This window comes from Arabidopsis thaliana, chromosome 4 (genome assembly GCF_000001735.4).
Source record: "Arabidopsis thaliana chromosome 4, partial sequence".
Classification (NCBI taxonomy): domain Eukaryota; kingdom Viridiplantae; phylum Streptophyta; class Magnoliopsida; order Brassicales; family Brassicaceae; genus Arabidopsis; species Arabidopsis thaliana.
The window spans coordinates 720211-742982 of record NC_003075.7 but is presented as its reverse complement, the minus strand read 5'-3'; the positions used below and the strand labels follow the sequence as shown (position 1 = coordinate 742982).

At 31.2% G+C, this 22772-nt stretch overlaps 4 protein-coding genes and 1 long non-coding RNA gene across 6 annotated transcripts; 2 read left to right on the top strand and 3 right to left on the bottom strand.

Annotated features, from left to right (window-relative positions):
• Nucleotides 1-6017: 6017 nt before the first annotated feature.
• CRK (ARP2/3 complex 16 kDa subunit (p16-Arc)) lies at nt 6018-7330 on the bottom strand. The gene is made up of 4 exons (NM_116401.3): nt 7119-7330; nt 6964-7036; nt 6793-6893; nt 6018-6668 (listed from the first exon to the last, which is right to left on the bottom strand). Exons 1-4 carry the CDS (start codon nt 7205-7207, stop codon nt 6533-6535), a joined length of 399 nt encoding a protein of 132 aa, NP_567216.1. The 5' UTR covers nt 7208-7330; the 3' UTR covers nt 6018-6532.
• Nucleotides 7331-8617: 1287 nt separating this feature from the next.
• On the top strand, nt 8618-8731 carry AT4G01703 (uncharacterized protein; the record flags this gene model as incomplete). The annotated part of the gene is made up of 1 exon (NM_001125442.1): nt 8618-8731. One exon carries the CDS (start codon nt 8618-8620, stop codon nt 8729-8731), a length of 114 nt encoding a protein of 37 aa, NP_001118914.1.
• A 741-nt stretch (nt 8732-9472) lies between these two features.
• On the top strand, nt 9473-10670 carry AT4G01700 (Chitinase family protein). Its single transcript, NM_116400.3, has 2 exons — nt 9473-9968; nt 10201-10670. Exons 1-2 carry the CDS (start codon nt 9496-9498, stop codon nt 10568-10570), a joined length of 843 nt encoding a protein of 280 aa, NP_192079.1. The 5' UTR covers nt 9473-9495; the 3' UTR covers nt 10571-10670.
• Nucleotides 9564-9834, bottom strand: AT4G03985. Its single transcript, NR_141766.1, has one exon. It is a non-coding gene; the product is annotated as an other RNA (long non-coding RNA).
• Nucleotides 10550-13120, bottom strand: PPOX (Flavin containing amine oxidoreductase family). 2 transcript variants are annotated; one of them, NM_178952.2, is made up of 10 exons: nt 12677-13096; nt 12391-12576; nt 12211-12295; nt 11939-12086; nt 11773-11853; nt 11515-11686; nt 11257-11416; nt 11074-11177; nt 10950-10973; nt 10550-10856 (listed from the first exon to the last, which is right to left on the bottom strand). In NM_178952.2, exons 1-10 carry the CDS (start codon nt 13052-13054, stop codon nt 10674-10676), a joined length of 1521 nt encoding a protein of 506 aa, NP_849283.1. In that variant the 5' UTR covers nt 13055-13096; the 3' UTR covers nt 10550-10673. The 2 variants fall into 2 exon arrangements, with proteins under 2 accessions (NP_849283.1, NP_192078.1); NM_116399.4 differs by having other exon boundaries at nt 10550-10973; nt 12677-13120.
• Nucleotides 13121-22772: the final 9652 nt, after the last annotated feature.

The following is a 22772-nucleotide window of genomic DNA, read 5'->3' as shown; positions in this document are numbered from 1 at the left end:
GGAGAAAACTTTTTTCTTAGAGCATTAATACAACAAGACTCACTAAAAATACAATAACTTTTGGTAAAATTAAATCGAGGTCTTATAATTATAACTGAGATGGTTGGTTAATTGTGTAAAGTACGTAGTTGTAGAAGAATGTTGTTATTTCTTTCGTTCCAAACATGAAACATGCATAAGTTAGTGAAGTAGAGAGGGTCAAACGTGCTATCGGTGAGATATGAGATCGTATCCATCCAGTTCAGAGAAAGGTGCTAGCAAAAAAGAAACGTATCTACAAAATTATATGTCAAAGAACATAAAAAGAAATTTCATTTGTTTTTCGGGCTATTATCGAAAGGACTTCCTCTTTGCTTTTCGCCTTTCACATTTTTTTTCTTATTTCTTTTTATGTTCTTCGCTTTTCGTCTTTCACCTTTTGTTCTTGTTTCTTTTTCTGCTCTTGGTATTTGTCTCATGTTTACTTAGGAGAGTATTTAGATTGACTTTATTAGATCTTCGCACTAAGAGCCTAATTGTTTAAAATTTTGTTGATCAACGAGAATGAGGTTCGAATGGTTTATGTTTCTATGTTTTTTTTACCTTTTTTTGGCATGCAACTTTTTTTTAAAGTTATGTGTCATGTAATAACTTAAACTTTTCATTTTATAATGATATTTTACATTCTTATAAAGAAAAAAAACATTTGTTTGATGAATTCATTTAAAATTATTTCTGATAGTATGCATAAATTCTTTTTTTGCTGTTTCACAATAAATGTTAGTTTTAATAATTCGTTTTTATTCTTTTTTAAATATGTTTTGTATTTCATTCATATATTTAAAAGAAATTTCAAATTTATCTTTATCATGTTAATTTTTTAGTTATAAGATAAAAGTGTATTAATACAAATTTTCAAGCCGTAATCATCCTTGATTTGGCCAGGACCACGTTTCAAAATATATTTGCTCTTACCAATTGACTGTGAAAAATTCTTAAACGAAATTTAGAATGAAACAGAAGGAAATTTCAAAAAATTTGGTTATCATCATTGAAATTCGTTTAGTAGTAGTAGTAGTATGTATGCATAAAATTGTCCAAAGATGAAGGAATTTGACTGTTTCGTATTGGTTGGGTATTAAATCCTAACAAAAAAAAAAAAAGGAATTTGATTGTTTCGTATATATACATTCTTCTTAATCAACATCACATATTATCCAAAATCATTATTTATTTTGAAAGATATACTGTATATTCTTATACATGTATATAATTTACAAATAATTACATATAAACTGACTTTTGTCTTTTTCGTTACACGTTTCTACTCGTCGACCAGTCTCTTGTGATTTGAAAATCAATTTCTTATGAGGATGTTAATTTAAATGTCGACATAATCTATCAAAATATATGCCAAATAATTTAATGAAGATGTGGAAAGAACTTTGGTCAATGATATAGAAGATGCCATGTTTCCAGTTGACACTGAAATCTACAGCTGGAAGGTCCTTTTCCTTAGGGTTTTATTTAATTGTTATATATGAAAATATCGCACTTAGTACTACTATTAAAATTAAGAAAACGAGAAACCAAATTTCATAATTCAAAAACTTATAATATAAGAGGATATATTAAATTTTGAAAATTAAATACAATGTTTATTTTGTAAAAACATTACATTCAAGTTTCTAAGTATCATCCATCTACATTTCAACTTTCAAGTCGTGATCTTTGCAATTTTCGTGTGAGAAGATTTCATATCAGCAAGTCAATGATAAGTTTAAATATATTAAAAATAATAAATGCAATTTGGTTTCGTTCTTGAAGTGATTAGGAGAAAAACATAGTAGTAAATAATTATTAATATAGTAATGAAAATAGTAATTTAGTATCGCTGTCAAAAAAAAAAAAATTAGTATCAAATACCAATTATTATACTATCTTTAAGAAAAATAAAAAACCTACGTTCTTCTTCTACAATGAGTTATTTTTTAGAAAACATAAAAATGATAATTTAAGGTAAAACTTGTGTTTCTAATTTTGGAGTTTGTCATTTTGCTTTTCGTTTTTTTCTCTCTCAATGCCTTGCTCGAGCATAACACTCTTCATCATGAGTAAGAAACTTAGAATGTCTTCACAGACCAGACAAGCTAGCTGCAAGAGTTTGGCGGAATGACACATCTATAACTACTACCTTCTCTTTCTTTGACATATAGAAGTAACTATTATCCGCAAAACTTGAAAGAATCACATATATGCCGAAGAACTAGACCGCTTTTGAATTTGGACTGAAAAAATTATAAGTTGATTATTGAATACTTTCAACCATAAACAAAAACTAAAATTGGGAATGGGGAAGATATCAAGTAAACGAAAACGGCGCTTAGGTAAAGCCCAAAACAAGCAAATAAAGAAGAGTATAAAAAGTCTACAAATTAGTCCCACACTTTGCCCACACGTTTGGGAGGAAAAATAAATAAAGAGGCCAAATAATGGTCCATTTTTTTTCCTCATTTTAGTTATTTATTTATATTATTCTTCCAATGTATAACGTACAAAATACGTTACTCATATATTTGTGTAATATAAATCAAACAAGAGGATTTAATCATGCAAAACGGTCCTCGGCTATTTTCTCGTAGTTGTTAATTAACTATAGTGAGGGATCGTGGAATTCTAGCTCGATGTATTAATTAAGTTTGACCTATAGCTACTTATATTTACTCTCTTCACATGCATATATATATAGTATTGTTTTAAGAAAATAGATAATCTTAAGTACTCCTATACTTTATACAGCTTTGGATCATGAACCTACAAGTAATTTATAAGTTCTTGCATCATTTAGTTAAAGTAGTGTAGCGAATTTTCTATTCATTTGTTTAAGAATTAAAAAAATTGTGAGAGAATATGGATTGGATTTTTGAAGTATATATGTATATTTTTACTACATACTTTTGTATTTATTTTGAAAATAATGCAGAAGCGACGAGGTCCAAAATTAAATGGGACCAGCATGTAGGGGGTTTAGCCATCAAATTGCCAATCTTTTTCGTAGTGACTTTGAAAATGGAGCGACCTCTTTAAATTCATATCCACAATTCATTCAAAGATTCACACTCACTCCCGAATTAGTTTTTTTTGGGGTTATTTTGTAGATATATTTTTAAGAAATCATTCGTTGATTATGCACATCACGACGTATGTGTACTCAACCACGCGCGTAAATAAATATGTGAGAATTAGGTTATTATAACTTAGTCAGTTAGTTATATTAATATCGCAAGAGTTGTTTTTTGATAAAATTCGGAAAAAGCTCCACATGTACTAAGATTATGAAGTGAGTCGAGAACATACAACTAAAGTAAATAGATTAATGTAAAACTAACTAAACCAAAAAAAAAAAAAAACTCATATATACATAAATAACATATTTAACTTTTGGTCGCTTTAATTAAAAATATATTATTTCTCTAATTACTCACAAAGTGTTCTTTGTTGAGGTTCATGATGTTTCTTCTTTTGTTTAAGAAAAGTTAACAGAACAAACTTTCAACAACATGTGTATAAATACAATTTGTAATTATATTTATGGCACTGTATATCTGTTACAGTAGAGATGTATACACGTTCGTATAAAGATAAACGTATTTGTTGTAAATCAAAATTATTTTGGTTTCAACTTGTGTTTGCTCCTAATTGTGAGTCTTTACTTCAGTTTTGAGTTTTGAATGGCTAATTTTGTTGAGTTTATAAATTTTGTACTAATTCGTTATAGTAAATGTTATTAGATAAAGCAAATCAAAGTTTGCTTCCTCCTAACACGATTTGAACGTTTTCAAATTGCGATCAGCCAAATATTATATATGAATTATGATATGAGAGAAAGTATATTTTTAAGACATCATATGGGAGAATTTTGTTTTTTGTTCTTTCTTTTTGTGGACAACTGGGAGAATATAGATATATATTATAGTTAGCTTGTCTGCTCAAATATATAATTAACTAAATAATCCACCGATATGCACGTCTAATGAAAGATGATAATATATATAAATATATATAAACATGTTTGTATGTGTGCATTTTTGTCCACATGGTCTAACAAAAGTCAAAGGAATGACCATCTAATTGTCATTGATATGTTAGGTTTAATCATATTTTACGGAAAATACCTCTTTGGTTCTTAATACTCTTCTTTTCGGTCCTTCCTCTCTAAAACCAAACTTAAAGAGACAATACTCAATGTTTTATATGAAAAACTAAAAAAGAAAATCAAACTTAGATGCACCTACATGGATCTTCATTTATAATTAGTTCATAAATGCACATGTGCCACATGTGCCGTTCGAACTGCACGATTCGGTATTCGGTTCGGTTTTGATTCGATTATAGTCTAGTTCTGATTATTTCGGTGTTCTCGAGTTAAAGAACCATATAAAAATCAAAACAATTTTGGTTTAGTTCGGATTTGGTTTCGGTTCTTTCAATTCAGAAATTTAGTATTTATTCAGATATTTTTGAATATTTTAGATATTTTTATATATTTGCGGATATTTTCAAATATTTTTTGGATTTTTTGGTATTCAAAAAAACATACAGTATAAAAATATTTTGAAACTTGAACTTAAATTGTTTTAGCTAGAGTATGCCCAAAAAAAAAAAAAAGGCAAGAACATAAAAGGATATAAGAGGTAGCATATTTATCTCGACGCTATATGTTCTACTTCCAGATTTAATAATTTTCAAAACCATGACAATTAGGATTTGGTGAGTGAGAACGAAAACCAATTACTGACTAATTGAACAAGTTTTCTCACCCAATAAAACAAATACAAAAGATATAGTGAATATATAGCTTATTAGGTTTAGGATTATTTTTTTTGGGTTAAAAATTAGGGTTACGAATTGGGTTGAATTTTTTAAAAACGTAACGTTTGTGATCAGTGGTCGCTCAAATATATATATATATATATATATATATATATATATATATATTTATATTTATATTTTATTTTTTTGTCACTCAAAATTGCTTCCACGTAAATCTGTAAAAAAAGAAGAAGAAGGGAATTCGCTCTCCCATGCACTAATACTTGGTAAGTTATTGAATTCACATCAGACTCCATATAATCCATTTTATCTCCGAAAACATCTGAGTACATAAACAATAATTTAAACGTTTATCACAAAAACACTTATCTATTTCTTTCTAAAGACATCATTTTTTTTATTGGTAATTTTGAATTTTAGAGAAAACAATTTGTAATTAGCTGACAATTTTTTTATATTGTTATATATCTTAATATTTTTGAAATATCAAAAGAGGATCATCAGATTTATTGAAAATAGGTTTTCAAGAGTTCATCTGGAACTACCGGATGCTATAAATAATAAATAAAAATTGTTGTATTTGGAAATTTTTTCATGTGAAAGCAACTACTATTTCTGGGATTCCCTTTTGTTACTACTACTACTCAATTACTCATTTAATTTGATCAAAAAGACTGTAAAAGTAAAAACTTAATTGCTTTTGTCTTTTATAAGGAAACGTTGATCAAGCTGATGCTTTGGCAAAAGCTGCTCTTGTTTCTTCTTGTACTAACGTTGATAAAAAAAAAAAAAAAAAAAAAAAAGATCTAAACTTTTATTTAACGCTATTTGACATTTGAATTCAACCTGGTTTATTACAATCCTATAAAATTTTAAAAATCTAAAGAGTAAAATTGTTTAAATCAATGACTAACTATGTGAACATTTACTCTTGTATGACGAGTGCATTTACATTGAAAGTTTAGAAATGAATTTAGTTTCAATGGGCTGAGTTCGATATTGGGCCTTCGAGTTATGAACATTCAGTGAATCAGGAATGGTTGTATTCAACTTGTGATTTGTAATTTTTTTCTCAAATCCTTTGTTATTGAAATTGGAATTTATATAAAATCACTCAAAAGAATCTATAATCTTCTGTTATTCATTCAAGAATTTATAAAACACATCTTAAATCCACTGTTATCTAAACTCAACAAAACAATTTCATTAAAAACATTTAACATTGATTCTGGGAGACTTAGGCAAAAAAATTTAGTTGAAAATAAGCATGAAAAAATCTCACCTGTAGGTGTTATTCTGAACGATTTGATTTAAAAAAAGATTCACAGAAAATCTCTGCGACATATTCTCATTGTCCTCCTCCCCTCGTCTTCCATGAAAAAAGCTTTCGGTCTCTGTTCTTCACCGGCAAAATCGAGAATGGATTTGGTCTGTAGAAGAATGCAAATTCCACCAAATCTTCTAAAAGATTCTGGTTTCAATACACCCCCCTAAAATTACTTAATCACAACTTGGTCTTCGTATTTATGATTCAGCTGATCCGGGAATTATGTTACACATGAGCTCTAGGAATGACTTGTGTTATCATTTATCAAGCAACTGTTTGGTAATGAAAATACAAGTCTAAAACTGATAAATGTGAGACATGGTTCCTCAAGGAGAATATGCACATTGGAAACATCAAGGCATCAAGTAATAATACATAAGAGGGAATGATGGATCAAACGGTGTTGATGGTATCAGTAAGACATCGGAGAATGCAACCGAGACCAGCTCTCTCAGTGAGTTTCTCGTGAATCTTCAGGCACTGATCGCAGGTGGGTCGGTCCCCAGTAGAAAGTCCTCTGTACAAGTACCTGAGAATTTTAAGCAAAAACATTCTATCAAAGAGCACAGACAGCCTGAGGATAGAGCTTTCCAATTCATACATATTACAAAACGCATTACAGCAAAAAAAAAAAAAACCAACTTTGCACTTACTTCATGAGAATGTCGTAATATTCGACATCAAGAGCATTGAGCATTCCGTCAATATCCTTAATGGCCATTAAAGCTCTGTGCACAACTATCCAATTAGCCGACTGCAGTTGAGTTTTTTTTGGCTCAGTAAATCAAAAAAAAAAAAAAAGATGGTTTCGGAAAGAGAGAGACCTTGCAACGTTCATCGCGAGTTTTCGGAGGCGAACCTTCAAGAGCCGTTTTCAAAGCTTCTACATGTTTGTACCTGCACACATTAAAACACCGATAAGGGATTAAACCAAAAACAAAAGAAGACTTTAGGGTTTAGCTCCAAGGTCTGATATTACTGTTTGAGTAGGCTTTCAATCTTCCTCGATTTGGTTTCGATCCTCGCGATTATTGCTTCTGCGTTATCAGCTTCAACGAATTCTGCCATTCTTCGATTCGATCTTTCTCTCCGATCAGAGATTTCCCCTCTTTCCCTTCTTTAATTGAAAAAATGAGAGAGAGAGAGGAAAACAACTCAATCGCCATTTGACCATTTCAAAAGGGAACTGAGTGCCGTTTGTCTTGGCCTTAAACGGCACGTAGTCTTAAATGCTTATGCTGCCACTGAATGATGGATGATGGAAGCTTCATTTTTTTTTTCATTTTTTGTCAATAGGATTTTCATCGATAGGATTCAAGTTGAAATACAAGAGCCGGCAAGTACAAACCACTTCCGGAGACATAAGCCGATGAGTACAAGAACACTCCCGAAGCCAAATACCAAACAAGGTAAACAAAGGGAACAAAATCCAAACAAACCAATTACACTATATTCATTGAAATTTCCTCGATCAGGTTCTAGAAATCCAAAAAAGACTTACAAATCCTAAGTCATAGAAAATTAAAACAAATCTGAGACTAAAAAAGACACACAAACGGGTTACAATACAAGAATCTCCTTTTCTTTCTTGGTATAACAATTTTTTTTTTATTATAAATCTCTCTTATAAATTTTTAATAGTAATATTTGTTGGACCGAATTTTTTATATTTATACTAATGAACTTTTCTTTACGATTTTGTTACCATTTTGGTATCATTTTTACGATTTTAATTTATTAACCTCCTTAATTAAAATCGCAACCTATTCTATTTTATTAACACAGGTCAAAATATATTTTTTTCTGCGCTCGACCCTAATATGTTAACAAAATGGTTGTTTCTGCCCAAATCTCATTATATTTGTATGGATAGACGAAGAGCATTTTGATAATACTCTTTTGGAATGTTTCTTTATCATTCTAATTAGGATCCTACATCGAAAGTATACTATAAATGGAGTAAACACACTCATGACTGCTAAGTGCTAACACTAGTATATATGGAACACAACCAATCCAATCATTACCCATTGGTTTTAAATTAGAATCTGATGAAACTTAACATTAACTTTCTCTAATCATTAATGATATTGGTAGTCTTATAACAAATATATTGCCAAGATTCGGTCTAAGACCACTTGATAGAACTATGTATAAAACTTCTTTTTTTTAACTGCCAAACCTATATAAAGTGGACGTGTAAACTAAAGCATGGTGATCACTTCACATCGCACCAATGTAGTGGATCTAAACGTCTCTTTGTGTAATCACGTGGTCGAATTAATGGTCAATCATTTAGCAATTAACCAAATTTGAAATAACATCCGAAAAAAGTCGGTTTAGTGGGAGGAGAAGTGAGAATGATGTTTCATGAATGCTCGTTAGGAACTCTTCGAAAGACGATAACCTCGGATGGATGTTTATGGTGTCGGCTTCTAGTGGTTAAACATAATTAGATCGTCTACTGAAAAGTTGGAGATGTGGTTGAGAAACTCGTACCCTACATATGGTTACTCGTCTGCTGGTTTAATCGTTGGGATTGATCGTGTACTAGTCTTTCTTAAAGGCCAAGAATTTTGTCGTCGTAGTTAATATATGTTGGCGTACGTTTTACTGTTTTTCTTGAGAAATAATTGGATCTTAAGCTTATTAAAAAAGTCGTCACGACTTGGTCCAACTCGTACATATCACAAGTTGCTCGGCGCTTTTCATGTTAGTTAGCCACCGACCTCGAACTTTGAAATTTTATATTTTTTAACTTCAAAAACAATTCTTTGATAGTTTTGTTTTCATTGCTAATATTTCTCTCAATTTTTTTTTATTGTTTTTATTTTTGTATAGAATAGTATTCAAAATGAAACTATAATTCAGTATGGAACACTTTCTGTTTTATTTAATATTTACTTCATAATGAATTATGTTTCAAATTTTCAAAGAATATATTTATATTTGAATTTGGTTAGTACCTTCCAAAGAAGCTTAATTCCCCACATTAAAATTCAACTTGGTCTTCATATTAACATTATTCAATTGAATTCAGACTGAAATGGTTCACTTTATCTGGTTTGAAATATATGTCATGCATTTTCCAAATCAAGAATGAATCTTCTTGAAAGAAAAAAAATGAGAAAAAAGAAGAAGGAGAGGAATGGGTCTCCTAACAATGAAAAAGAGAATAAACCCTTAAATAATTGCAACTATATAAAATAAAAAGTATAAACTCCACTAAAAAAAGTCAAAACGTAGACCAAAACAAAAACATGTAACTAAGTCGTCCACTACTACATCTCTATGACTCTATATAACAACAAAGCCAAAACCACATCTTCTCACACAAAACACAAAAAAGAACAAATATGGAGAAACAAATCTCTCTATTGCTCTGTCTACTCCTCTTCATCTTCTCAATATCATCCTCTCTCCATGAAACCGAAGCTCGAAAACACAATAAATATAAACCCGCACCGATCATGAGCCTAGTCCCAAGAACTCTCTACGACCAAATCTTCATCCACAAGGACAACAACGCATGCCCTGCAAAAGGTTTCTACCCCTATGAAGCTTTCGTGGAGGCTACAAGATCCTTCCCGAAGTTCGGGAGCGTAGGAAACTTTTGGACAAGGCGACGCGAAGTGGCTGCGTTTTTGGCGCAGATATCTCACGAGACAACAGGTGGTTGGGCCACGGCACCAGACGGACCATATGCGTGGGGATTGTGTTTTAAAGAGGAAGTGAGTCCACAGAGTAATTATTGTGATGCTTCTAATAAGGATTGGCCTTGTGTTTCTGGCAAGTCTTACAAAGGAAGAGGTCCCATTCAACTATCTTGGTAAGTCTACAAAATTAATTATTAACCAATAACCATTTATATCTATTTATTTGCTCGAACAACTAGGTCTACAATAGTTCAATGCCCCATGAAAACATTATATACTTCTACCATTTTGCGAATTACCAACGAAACTTCTTTTGAATGGTTGTATCATCTTTGCTACAAGTTTCATATCCATATATCAGTCTTACCTTTTGGTTAACGTTACTTTCTTTTTTGGGATATATAGGAATTACAATTACGGACAGGCGGGTCGAGCATTGGGTTTCGACGGTTTACAGAACCCAGAACTTGTAGCCAACAACTCCGTTTTAGCTTTCAAGACAGCTCTTTGGTTTTGGATGACCGAACAGACTCCTAAACCGTCCTGCCATAACGTTATGGTCAACCGATACAGACCGACGAAAGCAGATAGAGCAGCAAACCGGACTGTCGGTTATGGTTTAGTCACCAACATCATAAACGGCGGTTTAGAATGTGGGATTCCAGGAGATGGACGGGTCACTGACCGGGTCGGGTATTTCCAAAGATACGCTCAGTTGTTTAAAGTCACCACAGGACCTAATTTAGACTGCGAGAACCAAAGACCCTTCTCCTAAATATAACTATAACTCAAATCTATGTATCAAAATGAAATTGAAGTTTGATATCTCAAAATATTTAATAAAACTCACGCAAGCTGGGAGATTTAATGTTTTACATTTACTTGTAAGCGTACCGTGACATGAAGTTGTTGACCTCAATCGCGGTTTCATATGCGCCTTCTACACACCGGCCTAAGGCTACACCAGCGACGTAATTGCCACCCAAAAATAGCCCTTCGTAGCCCGAAGACGTTAGAGATGATTTAGCCGTGTCAAGGATATCAAAGTGACCAACTAGAAACTGAGGAATGGCTTGAGGCCATACCCTAACTCCTAATTTAAGTGGATCGGTCGAATTAGGCTTAATTAGCATTTTCCTCAAATCTCTGTCAACTGCTTCCACTAACTCACCTTCAGACTGCGGAATCAAAACAAAAGAGAGAGAGAGAAGAAAACTATCAGTTCTTAGGTTTACTTGGTTGAATAAAGATGTGTTACAAGTGTTTGCTGTTTTTTACCTTGGACAGAATTCCGGTGTTTGTAGACCCGCCAATGTAGTTCAACAGCAAAATTCTTCCGGGCGGTGCGCGATTTGGAAAGAGTGAGGAGCTGTAGATAGTTCCTGAAGAAATACGAGCAACAGCATGAAGATTCTATGAACATTTTGACATAATTGACGATTATAACTACAAGATATATACCTAATGTTTCAACTCCTTGCGTGCGTGGATGCAATTGCCCAAAACCCTTTAGTTCACCATCTATCAAACATTCTGTTCGGATTGCTTCTTTCGGGTACGAGATAGATACTGCTGCAACTGGTGGGTAATATAGTTTTGAGAGTGCATTTGCAGCAGATTCCTGAGAAGATAACAGTTGCAGCACACGATTTAAGAACCCATATTTGTCGAATCTATGAATTTTGAGCAAATTCCTAGTTCGCAAAATGAGAAACTTACAGAAAGAGGGCGCAAGAGACCACTTGCAACATGAGATGGCACCGTCATTACAACACTTTTGCTCTGCACGGAAACTAAACCATCTGGAGTCTCATATGTTAAGTTGTATCCTCCGCTCTCCAGCTTAGTGATACCTGAGAGCTTCCAAGACAACTTAACTTTGCTACCTAATCTGTCAAAGTGCAAAAGATTTCAGAAAACATTTGAAAGTTTTTCCCTTTTCCCTTCCAACAATAGAGAGAGACAAGTACTGGATACCTTGCAGATATTGCTTCTGGCAACATTCGAAGTCCCTTCCTGAAAGAACCAACTGTTTGGCCCTGTGGTTTTGGCAGGCGCCTGAAGAAGCAGGTTGAGTTGTTTTACAAATATATATATGAAGGGACAAAAGACCCAAGCAACAGAAAAGTTTGATGTTACTCACGGGTCTCGTTCTGCCTTGGGAGCGTTTTTCCTCTCCTGAATTGCCTTAAAAGTACCACCTATTATGCTTCCACCATTTTGCTCTAGTTTCCAAACCTTCCCAAACGCTGCTTTCATGCTCAGTTTTGAAGGATCACCAGCATAAACACCTAAAAGCATAAAATCTAAAGCATTAAGGGTGCACTAGAACAAAAATGAAAACTGCTAGATAATCAGATTCGCTGACATCTAAATGAATAAATGGTTCACATGAAGTTTTATCTATAACTCTACCTGAACAAAACGGTTCAATCAGGCGCTCAAAAACCTCATCACCGAGGTTACGCCGTACAAACTCCTCCACAGATTCTTCACGACCCTGTCACCTTTGCCAAACTCTAAGAACATGAGCAGATTCTACCAACATAAAGCCCTAAAAATCATATTGATCTAAAAGGTCGTAAGAATACACACTGGAGGTGACGGTCGAATGCCAAGTGCACCAAAACCAGCTCTAATCTTCCCACCAATACTCATCAAATCAAAGAACGGTAAGTCTGTTAGCTTCGATGGAACCGGCCTCAATTTCCCATTCCACAACACAAACCTTGGCGCAGTAGGATCTCCCAACACCAAATCATCCTTCAAACCACTATCTACCTACTCTAACCATAAACAGAGAAGGCTAAATCCACAAATCAAACAATTCACAAATACATTGTTCTCAGTATTAACGAATCAGATTGTTTCAAGAACTTACCACCATAGTGAGCATAGGATCAGACGGTTGAAAACTATTGGGACCTTCTTCCCAGAGAAAACCATTCTCTTCACGAGTGATAATGTTGCCTCCAACACGATCCTTAGCCTCGGTCACAATTAAATTCGGAGCAGCATCAGGATGCTTAGTAGCAAGCGCCTGAGCGATGCAAAGACCACTAATACCTCCGCCGACAATCACACAATCCGTCGTGATGGTGGTGCCTCCTCCGCCTTCGATTTTTGAAGATCCGACGGTTGGTCCACCGGCCACTGAACAACGGAGTCTAAGAGGCTTATAAACATTTAATCGGAGATTGGGCTTCGAAAACGACGGAAGAAGCGATTGAGTCGTCGGACGGAGAAGAGATAACTCCATGGAAATCGCAGAGAATTCGGAATTTTGTCAGCTTCTTGGTTTTTTTCAGATTGGGTAATCTTCTTCAGAAGAAAGGAGAAGACGACGAGAAATATTCACCTGCAATCACACACACCATAAGTCTGTGTACCGTACCGTATACTTTTTCTTTGGTTTGGGTTTAGAGTTGGGTTTGACCCAAATATAAAAAGGACCATTACGTTTATTTTATTATTTTAGTTAGGCCCAAATTTGTTATAACATGGTTATAGGCCCAATAGATATATAACCAAACCTTTTTTTTTTTTTGTCATATATAACCAAACCTTGAAACCCATTATTTTTGCTTTGCTTTATCAAGTTCAATACGTGTTTATCATAATGACCCTTTATTTGGAATTAGTGTTTTATTTGCGAATTAACATTTTAGTATATTAATTTGGTAATATTAGTGACCAAATTTTGATGTAAATATTAATTAATTACATGAGAATCGAGTTTGAAGTCAAAGTCCATTATTACCAAACTTTATTAAACCTCTTTAATAAAAGGCAACATGCTTATTCAAATTTATGATAATTATATAATTCGATCGATATATTAATTATGACCACTTGGTTAATCAAAGCGACGTCATTAGAGTAAACACCACATAATTAAATAAAGACAGGACTAGTGCATGTGTTTATGCTGTCCCTAATTTACTCAAGGCCCTAAAGATTGTGTCTTTGTCTCGCGTCGTTGTCCACTTATCTTTCTAATTAAATTTTCAACAACAACAAAAAAAAACAATTTAAGAAAAAAATATTTGATGGCGATATCAATAACTAGATTTATTTTCCTGATATAAATTATGGAGGTTTTTAGAGATAAACGGGTGTGATTTAAGCAATATATGTATGCTCAAAATGATTTATGTTAATCTTTCAAATCAAATTGGTTGTCAATTGTCATCCCCTACATCATCAAAAAGGAAATTAATAATTAAAATAAACTCAACTTTTAATTTAGATTTCAAAGACATAATGAGATTACGTTTTTAATTGCCCTTTTTCTTGATACTTCGAAATTCGATTGAGAATAATTTGTGACGTTAAATGAATTTTTGTTACTTTGTGTCGTGTTCACTTGTATCCCATCAAACATCTATTCCTAGTTAGAGTGAAATAAATGGATCCGTTCATAATTATGCACAAAACCTTCATCATAAGAAAAATTCTTTGTCGACGACGAATTCTAAAATTTTAATTAATCATTGTTTTAGGCAATGATGATTACCACTTATACATTACTAGTGTGAAATTCTGACGTGCTTCTATCAAAAAAATTTAACTACATTGATTAAAAGAAGATTATATTTGAAACATTTATGTCAAACAAATAAAGTATAATTTCAAGGGAAATTTTTTTGTTTTACGCCAAAGTACTTTAGAGTCGACTTCTTTCTAAAGAACTACCACAGTGTTTATCTCGAGTTTAGAATGTTTTCTGACTAATGTCAAGGGTAGTCAGGTCACTTACATTTCTGACTACCAGGTAAATCAATTGGGCCAAAACCCAACTGACAGACTTTCTAAACAAATATAATTTTTGTTTCTAAAGAAGATCAAACTCGGATCCGGAAAAAGAAAAATTTTAATCGTACTTCAAACTTCGAATCATCTTTTTCGCTTCACTTTTTTCTGTTAAAACAAATAATCGTATCGCAATTATTCTCCTCACAAAGGGAAAGAAAACATAATAAGAAAAACAAAAAAATATTAATATATAAAAATAGAAGAAACATGCATCTAGGGAAAGACATGAATGGAACATACAGTATCAAACAAGAAACTTCACTGCCACTTGCCAGCAAATACCACGTACGCATGAACCCAACCGTGTGGACAGCGATGCACCGCGATTAAATTAATACACACTTCCGGGATCAAGTAAGGTCGTCGTCATTAATACACATTTCATATAAAATACTCCACATTACATTAATTTCCCTAATAATAATTTGTCCAAATATTAAATGGATTTTCATTGGACAGTTTACAGCTAACAACATTGATATACATACGACATCAAAATATCAAATAAATGTTGATATGATACTCGATTATATAAAACATTCATGAATTTGAATAATTAAGATGCGTTTGTGAACTGTTTATTTTCGGTGTATGATATTAGTAAACGTGATTGAAAAAATCGTACGTTTCGTAGTCGAAATGACAAGACAGGTTGGAAAATAAAAATTACAAAGACCAATCAAATAATGTTTTTTAAAATGTCACCGTCTGGAGACCATGACCATTTGTACACAAAAAAAAAAAAAATTTGGACGTGTGCATTGATACGTATCTTGTCGTAGACTCAGCCCTGATCCCTAAGTACTTGCAATAATATACGACATTAATTATTTTCACAATATACAGCCACCGACGTACAGATAGGCATACTCTCTTTATTTCTTTAATTTTTGTAGATTTCTTGAAAGACTTTCTATAAATAAATAGATAAACATATCTGTATATTTATGTAACTAAATCATAAACTCACATAGTCACATTTGGTATATTAGTCAATAGTCATCCAATGAAGCACCGTTTTATGCTCTATATAGTAACAATGTCAATTAATCAGCGGTTTTGAATGCAAACATGTTAGAATTAGCGACAGTAAATATATCAAAACTAGAACTGACAACATAAATAGTTTACAGCTATACAAATTATATTGTAACAATATTACAATCAGTGGCTAATGACGATAGTTATTTTGTAGATGCTAATGTCGTTTAAAAAAAACTAGTATAGATCATTTGTTTGCACAAAAAAAAAATTAAGATCATTTGCAATACAATATAATAATAAATCATATTCTGCAAAATAGTTTGCATGTTATAACGATTCACAAGCTCCGAAGTGCTTTGGATGCGTTCAGTTATATCCAAAACACAAATAATAACTATGTTTAAATATATATGTATATATATATATACATATATATATTATTTTCTGCAAGTCGAGTAAAAAAAACTAAATAATTATTGGTCCAAAACCAAATCAGGTGCCGAAAGATCGATAGACCGATCCACAAGAATCTGTCACATAAATGCCGAACGTGGGTACGTACGGTCGGAAAAAGACGTAGGATCCCAATTTAGCTGGCTGTTATCGGGATAAATCAAGCTCGTCAACAAGTACGATTACAAAAATGTAAAAAAGAAAGAAAAAAAAAAAAAAAGAGTTAAACAAACATATCGGTGTTACTACTAGTCATACTTGTTTTAGTCATTGAAACCGTTACGACAGAATCTTCCGGCATGAGTAATTTTGTTCTTGGACCTACCAAATTCTTACACTTTACACAAATAACTGTAAAAAAGAAAAACAATGTTTACCAACCACTTTTTCTTCAATGTCACCATATTTAAAAGAACACGTACGTAAGTAAAATATTGGACAATAAAGCTAATTAATGCCCATAACTATTTCAAATATGGACAGTTTTATAAGTTAAATATTATCTCAAAATTACCAAGAAAATAGATAAACAAAATTATTGGTACAAAAACTTAAAGTTAGATGAACAAGTAAGAAATGTAGTAGAATGAATAAAACTATTAATGGAAAATATATGAATCAAATGATGTGTTCTCTTTTATAACAGTAACTTTGTCGAGCTAACAGTGACAGTATTTACCTAGCACTCTCATCTCAACTTGTTTATCTAACGACAAATAGTGTTATAGAATATGAGGAAATAATTTAGCATAACGCATATTATTTGCTCCACTCTAATAAAAATCACAAACCAAAATATACGTACTGTTCTGTTAGTGGTTTATCTATATTAAATAATTAGAATATAACTGTAGAATTAAAATGTTTTTATTTTTATCTTCTTAAAAAATTTAATAATATATTAATGTTAAGGATGCTCTTAGACTTTTAGACCAACTCCATTCCTCATCATATTAAGAGTAATCCCAATGATTTAAAACCAATTGATTCTTAATTTTGAATCTTAACCTTATTTTAAATGAAAATGTTGTTTTTACTAAGTTAAGAAAAATTAGGAAAAATCTTAACTAATTTCTACTCGAATGGTTAAGAACTATTAGATTCTTAAAAAACAACAATTCAAACTATTTCAAAACAATGTCTACCCACTCAAAACACAACACATATACTCTTCTTAGTTTTAAGAATTAATTAAGATGTTTATCTTAGCTAAGGTTTGTTGGTTTTATTAAATTTAATCACTTTTATACCTAAGAATTAGCTAAGATACAAGGTTGGGGTTGCTCTAAGGAGTCTTCCCATGATAAAAATATTTAATGTTTGGTGTCTTTAAATTTAAGACATCATATCTTAAATGTTTTGGGGAAGACATTTTGAAAAGAGGTGTCTCCAATTTAAATAACCTCATATTTAATTATTAGTATTTTGTAATTACAGTTTTTTAATATTATTTAAATACTCTCCTTGTATGTGCATTGTGCAATGGAGATACTTTAGTATATGTATTTTTATTTTATTTTTGTAAACTGACCCTTAGTATATAGTATATACATGTGACTATTGACAATTAGAACCATACATTCTCTGACAGATATATATAAGTGGAAACTCATGAATTTTCCATGGGCCATATATGAGCCAAAAATAGATTAATAATATATAGAGTTGATTTGACATTTTGACTTTTTATAGTTTATTTATATGGCATCTATTTTTAGCTGTACAAAAGAAAGTAAATATGATATGAAGCCTAATAATGTGAAAGGGAAAGGAAAGAAAAGTTACTAGTCAAGGAAGTTTTGATCTTTGATGTATGTTAATTTTTGCCGGTTGTTATTAGAATTTTCAATGGCAGACAAATATAGTAATCAATTTCTAAAAGAGAAAAAATCATGACTAACGATAATTATAAAAGTGATTAGTACCCCTTTAGCATCACTAATTCATCAAACTTGGGGTTTGCCGACAATTACCACTAGTCAACTACGTCATGATAACTATTTCGCAGAATAATTTGAAATTTAGAATTTGGATACAATTTGACCAGCAACCCAAAAATAACATAAAATTTAGTTCACTTAACAAATTTTGTTTTGAACAATACGAAATTGTGTTTATTAGTTGATATTGCATAAGAGAATAATTGAAATTCGATAGAAATTAATATATAATTAGCTCATAAGCAAATATTTCAATCGGCAAATCATTATTTTTTGAGCTAAATATATGTGTTTTGTTCCCACAATTTACGAATAGTTTAATTTAGTTTCAAAGTCGTAATGTTAATAATGTTGCTTTGAAATATTTATGTTTTGAAAATAGTTTCGTAAGAAATTTTTTATTTTCAAAATTTATCGTTTTTTTAATCAAACTATCATTTAATATATCAATTTAAAGAAACATACTATTTTAGAAATATTCATTTTCAAAATTAATCAAACACTAAAAATACTTTCTCCGTTTCATAATGTATATTATTTTAGTTACAAACAAACAGATTAAAAATATTTATTTTAAAAAAAAATCAATCATTCATAAAAGAGACTACATAATATAAATAAACATAAAATAGTAAATTAATATATAATTTGCATAAAAACTTAAAAATAAGTTATATTGTAAAACATTTTTTTTATCAAAAACAACTGTATAAAAAACTAGAAAAAGTATAAAATAATTTTCAAAATTCCTTACTTTTAACAAGGATATGGTAATAACAGTGAAAGTAAAATAGCTTTTCGTTAATATTGATGTTTTTCTTTCTTGTGTTTCTCGAAGGAACAACGTTGGGATTCGAATTAGATAGTGAATGATAATGATGATGATGCATAATGATTTCATGGTTAGTACATCCTTAATCACTATATGCATCGCATGGCCCGCGATTCTCCTCTTGTTTTCATCATCAGCTTCGCTTTATTTACTTGGCCCATTCCTACAGATCCTACACGTGTCGACTCTCTAATGATCCATTATCATCCTCTAATATTTCCCAAATTTTCATTTGAATTAGTTTACACATTAATTTATAACTAAATTAGTAGTGTTCTAAAGAAGACATTCTAGTTAACACAGAGGCTTTAAAGTCAATAGAAAAATCATAAACACTTAATAACGTAGTACTTGTGAGAGTTAGACCCTTTAGTTTTAACCTAACAATTTGTTTTGACATAATTGGTTAAATTTATGACGAGTTCTAGGTGGTCATGCGAAGCCATTTATTGGTATATAATCAGATTGGTTTAATATACAGGTGATTGAATTTATAGTTGTATTCTTAACAATTATTGAGAAAAAAAAACTCACCAAAATTTTATTTATGACCTAATAGTTCATTCAACTTATACACTCCATACAATGCAATTTGTCAATACCAAATTCTTTATTGGATATCGTTGGTAAACTATACACATCAAAACATTCTTCAACGTTGCTCGTGATTTAGATAATTAGGTCGTTGTCCAAATTTTGAACCCTATTTTCAGTATCTCTTATTTATTCATATTCTAAAACGTAATTATTCTGTGTGTGAACTAGGCATTATGCTATATTTTTTAACAAGTAAATAGTATTCGGAAAAGTTATGAGCTATCATTGTTATCCCTTTTTAAGGGTACATCTTTATACCCATATTTGACACCAACGAAATGAAATATGTTATATCTAAAGCTCGATACGAAATGGCGATCTAAACAAAAAGAGTTTCCAGTTTATTAATTGCTCAACGATCCTTTTCTAAAGATATATGGTTCCAAAATCTTAACTCACTCATTTTATTTGATACCTCTACCTGTCATTCATGTTTGGATCCCACATCGAAAATGTGATCAAACCAAAAATTGTGATTAAACCAACAGTATATAAAGGGTATGAATTACTCCACTCAAAAGTAACATATTACCTACACAGACTAGTAAACGTAGTACCTACGGAGTCTAGTAAACAAACATATAGTCATATAACCGATCCAAAATAAAATTAGAACTGGTCCAACATAAATTAGTCAAAAGAATAATCATCTAAAGATATTATGTTAGGATCTTACATCGAAAACACGAAGAAACTAACTAAATTTAGTTTTAGTTATTCTTTTAGCTGAAAACTTATGATTTCTGGCTAATCGTTATTCAAATAAATTTAGCTTATTTTCTCCTTTTTCTTATGAACTAAACTTATTTTCTCCTTTAACCGCAAATAAATATGTTATGTCGCTAAAATAAACAAATAGATATTTTGTTTTATAATCACTAAACAAAATATGTTTTCCTCGAAAACATTTTACATAATTTTACGTTTCAAAATTGTTTTTGCATGAAAGCACTAAATATGAGATATCAACTGAGTCGAGAAAGTGAATCTCGTCGGGGACATGCACTAGATGGAAAACATTTTGAAAGAACCAAAAAGAAGATGACAAATCTTCTTCTTTTTTTCTATCGCACACGCATATAGTTGTTTATGGATATCACGTATAAGACATTTCTTTTTTGGCACGACATTTGAATACTATTATAAAGAGTAGTATTATTGGAGCCTCGACCCTCTATGCGTGGGGTCCTTATAAGAAGTCTTTTATAACCATTAACCTTTTATAGGATAGCTTCCTCAAATATTTGACTTGTAAATTGTATCTTGTCTAAAAATAAATTATTTTTAATATATACAACGCTAGCCACCATATGGATGAAAGAAAAAGTACCTTCATAATTCATATTACTAAATTTTTAATATAAAGTGTTTGCAAATATTGGAAAAAAATATGGTTCATATATCTAAAGAATAATATAACACATGAAGAAAAAAATACCCATCACGACCTCTCCAAATTGCCTTTATTGTATAATTATGTGACGCTGTCTGTATATGAACGTACGTGTGGATAGTTACCCTACATGTCTTTGAACAATTGTTATCAGTATACATATCTATACATTATTGAAATTCATATATTTACATTGTAGTATCCTATTAAATTTTGATTGGAACAATATATTTGACAAAGAGTTTGGCCATTTCATGTACTTAATTACTTATTGATGGAATTAGATTTATAAGACCAAAGATAAAAAAATAAATAAAAAATATATGAAATGGATGTTCGGATAAATCTTTCAATTTCCAGCTAAAACAGTACATGTACCTACTTATATATAGATGCATCTGAAAGTACATGTTTCGCATATCCTTTTGATTTTGATCGATTAGTCTGATTTCCGCTTTACTATATAGTCTTCTTCATAGTTAGTAATAGTAGACCATGATCACATAAATTTTACTCTATATTTATGAGCTAGGTTAGAGTAAGAATATTCAATAATTAAAACTTAATATAACAAGCCACAGACGTGTAATATAAATAATTTTGATTAAATCGTTCGCAAATATTTTTAACACATCTATATATATATATATATATATATATATATATAATGCAATAATTTGTTTTTTTAATAACTATTTTCAAGTTCAAGTTTAAGTATAAAATTTTAACATTAAATACATTTCCAAAGGTAAAATTATTAAAATAAAAGTTTATTGTTATTATATTGTTAAATTTTAGTGGATAATTGATTAATCAATTCGCCAAAGAGACAATAGTTGACTGGAGAGGAAACATATCATGTGCTTGCATTATGATAAGCTAAAGAGTAAATGATGATCCCAAAAGGATTTTATTCCCGATTATAAATATTGAATTCATTTGTTAATTAATTCATTCATTAATTTTTCCATAATCTCATCTCCATTTTCGTACCAGACAAATTGCTAAGGGTTTAACTAGCATATAAATATCATGGGAATCTCTATATTTTTTCCATTAACTAATGCATGCGACTTATTAGGGTGCCAAAAAAAAGAGAGGAATACTTGAAGATTAACCCAAAATAATAAGAATAAAAAAAGACGTAAGATAAATTAATATGTTTTTGGACAAATTTTCGGAATGCACTAGACTAGTAAATTTGTTCGCCGCAGAGAACTCGGTTGTGCTCTATTGCCGGTGAGAATAGAGTAACCAACTCGACCATTAAGTCTGTTGTGCTCGATTTAATTTCTTTGATTTTCTTTTGACCCAATGTGATCAAAATGATCCTTTGCAAGATAAAAAAGGATTTGTCAACCCTAAAACTTATCAAGCTCAAGTCATAAATGGATAGTGGTTGTTTGAAGACTAGAGTCGACTTTTATGGAAAGACAAATAGTATTTAGCTTGGTCAAAGAAGTATTTAAACCCTAACTTAGTGTTTAGTGGATTTAGACGTGTGTCATTCTCCATAACCATACTCCATTTTAATGATATAATTGGTGTATAATTTGGCTGAAAATACTTTTTATTTTCACTTTTTCTCTTTACAAATGGAAATTAACTTATTTTTTCACTACTACTTATTTTTTCAGAAATAAATTACAAATGGAACTTAACTTACTTTTTCACTATTCAAGTGTATTTTCTATTAATTTTTCCAAACGAAAGAACTCCCTATGACGTTTTGCTCTCTCTAAACTTTTTTCAAAAATTTCTCTCATGAGTAGTTTTAAAATCGAAATAGATCATAATAAAACAGAAGAAAAACACCAGAAAGCCAAAACAAAAATTATGCAACCAGCCTCGTCAAAACACTGAAGACTCCCGTGCAATACGCTCTTGAAGCCATGATAGACATCCTAACGCCACATATGAAGTAAAGCGTATTTCCTTTGTCACACTATAAGCAATATCTGTA